Here is a 2,526-nt window from a genome sequence, read left to right as displayed (position 1 = left end):
GAATAAACTGTGATAATGTGAGAAATGTTGAAGGTGTCTGAATAAATTTTGGTTTGACTATCTATTTGATAAATTAAGTTAACCAACTAACATTATACATACTCTTCTGGTTTCTGTTCCCAATTTAAATTTTTTATTTTTTTTTTACTAATGCAATAAAAATATCAGTATCGGTACTCAGTATCGGCAAGTACCAAAAATAAAAGTATCGATATCGGGCGAGTACTGGAAAAATTGGTATCGGTGCATCCCTATTAAACTGTAATAATATTATTATTGTTTTTACTAGTGTATTTTTTAATCAAATAAACAATAGCATAAGACACTTTTCAAAAGCATTACAAATATTTTTAACATTGGTGTATTATTTATTTTTTTTAAATGTACTTTTTGGTCATTCTACATAACATGTCTACCTGGTTTCTTACATTTATATGGTTCAATCAAGTTCAGTATGAAACCTGGTGAAACTTTTAAACAGCCAGTAACCATCTTACCAGCAAGATGATTCCTTTGAGGACAAGTTTAGAGTCTACGCCCACATTGAGAAGCTCAAGGCATAGCTTGTCAAACTTTTCAGGGGTCAGTTTATTAAGTATGCTACAAGAGAGAAGCAAGAGCAAAGAATAAACATCCTGAACCAGTTAAAACAAAGACCACTGTTTACCACATGTAATTTGTGCTTATCTGAGCTTGAGAGCGTCAGCTGACCCAACCACAAAAACAGGCTCACAAGGCTCAGGGCACACAATGAACAAAAGAGCTCAAAAACAGAGGCTTCTTTAATCTCCATCTCTGCTGAAGTGAATATTCATTCTCCTTAAGGACACTCACCCTCTCACTTTCCTAAATAATGCATCGTGATGTTCTTTTTCATTGGAGGAGTTGACATCTCGTCTAGTGCTTCGTGAAGGAACCCATCTCTGAACGCTAGGCCCTGGGGTTTTCCCCAGGTACTCGCTGAAGGGAAACAAAGCGATTAGAGTCTCCAAAGTATATTACAAATCTGGACTGTTCTTGACTTTAACAAACCATACCTGTTACCGACAGTCTTGGGATAGTGCTGAGGTGCACCCCTACCTCCTCCTCCGCCCGAAGAAGCACTAGAATTATAAAAGCAATACTAGATTAGACAACTTCAGAAAACCATTCGCACAACAACCACAAGACAATAAATAACAGAGTTGTGGAAACCATTTTAAAAAGCAAAGCAGCAGAAAAAGGAATTGGTGGACCAGTTAATACACCTTATGACTTTATCTTTAACGTGGCAAGTACTCCAATATTTGAGTGACTCCATTTTAAGACACCCATCAAAAAGAGTTCCCCCATCTGGAAAAATTTTTAATCTTCAATTCAAAAATCCTTTTAAAAATTCAGGCAAATGCTTTACCCCTCGGTCATGAGTTAAGTTAAATCGATTGAACTGTCCACTTGCTCAAGGTGACTGGTGTGGCGTCAACGCAGATGATCGGGTCTAAAACGCAACTGAACCAGCGTGCAATAGAGAGAAATGCCAGTCAATATACAATGTTTATAGTGTTTCATCTGAAAGTAAGCCTATACACAGACAATCTTGACGTGAAAAGCTTCAACATTGGTAAAATCCCATTTAAACTGGGTGCCTCAAAATGAAGCCTTTTGCTCAATAAACAATGATGTAAACATAGGCAATTTGTCGTTATATTTTATATATTTATATCTAAGCTATGTTTCTTCTATTGATGGATAACAAGTTAAGAAAAACTGGTAGCCAAGTCCAGGCCAATGTGTGATCTTTAATCTCACCTGAAACGAGAAGCACCCCCTTCTGCAATCACACTCTCCACTTTGGCGGCTTGACAACGAAGAATCTTCAAAAGAATAATAATCAAAGGGTGGGGTGGGGAAATCCGAACTATATTAAAGAGAAAAAAAACAAAGAAAGAAAGAGAGTCAATGAACCATGAGAAAACACAACTGCCATGATTAGAAAGCGTGCAATAGAGAGAAATGCCAGTCAATATACAATGTTTATAGTGTTTCATCTGAAAGTAAGCCTATACACAGACAATCTTGACGTGAAAAGCTTCAACATTGGTAAAATCCCATTTAAACTGGGTGCCTCAAAATGAAGCCTTTTGCTCAATAAACAATGATGTAAACATAGGCAATTTGTCGTTATATTTTATATATTTATATCTAAGCTATGTTTCTTCTATTGATGGATAACAAGTTAAGAAAAACTGGTAGCCAAGTCCAGGCCAATGTGTGATCTTTAATCTCACCTGAAACGAGAAGCACCCCCTTCTGCAATCACACTCTCCACTTTGGCGGCTTGACAACGAAGAATCTTCAAAAGAATAATAATCAAAGGGTGGGGTGGGGAAATCCGAACTATATTAAAGAGAAAGAAAACAAAGAAAGAAAGAGTCAATGAACCATGAGAAAACACAACTGCCATGATTAGAAATGGCTGCGTATTACACACACTGGAGTTACACAAGTCTGATCAGATTTAACAATCTCCTCTTTCTCTAAAGATGA

The 2,526-nt window shown here is 36.7% G+C and overlaps 1 protein-coding gene across 2 annotated transcripts in view; it reads right to left on the bottom strand.

Annotated features, from left to right (window-relative positions):
- The window catches only part of eif4g2b (eukaryotic translation initiation factor 4, gamma 2b), a 9,749-nt gene extending 7,823 nt beyond the window's left edge, over positions 1–1,926 (bottom strand). Inside the window, exons 1-5 of one of the 2 annotated variants that reach the window (XM_016541387.1) lie at positions 1,789–1,844; positions 1,394–1,488; positions 1,038–1,103; positions 835–960; positions 498–600 (exon numbers count right to left, since the gene is read on the bottom strand). In XM_016541387.1, the coding sequence (XP_016396873.1) occupies positions 498–600; positions 835–960; positions 1,038–1,103; positions 1,394–1,404 (306 nt within the window). In that variant the 5' untranslated portion in view covers positions 1,405–1,488; positions 1,789–1,844. Of the gene's footprint in view, positions 1–497; positions 601–834; positions 961–1,037; positions 1,104–1,393; positions 1,489–1,788 lie in introns of both variants that reach the window. The other variant, XM_016541395.1, reaches the window with a different exon arrangement.
- Positions 1,927–2,526: the final 600 nt, after the last annotated feature.

The sequence above is a fragment of the Sinocyclocheilus rhinocerous genome, unplaced genomic scaffold (assembly GCF_001515625.1).
Source record: "Sinocyclocheilus rhinocerous isolate Xijiao unplaced genomic scaffold, SAMN03320098_v1.1 scaffold13, whole genome shotgun sequence".
NCBI lineage: Eukaryota > Metazoa > Chordata > Actinopteri > Cypriniformes > Cyprinidae > Sinocyclocheilus > Sinocyclocheilus rhinocerous.
The sequence above is the reverse complement of the archived record's forward strand: the minus strand, read 5'-3'. Positions and strand labels throughout refer to the sequence as shown.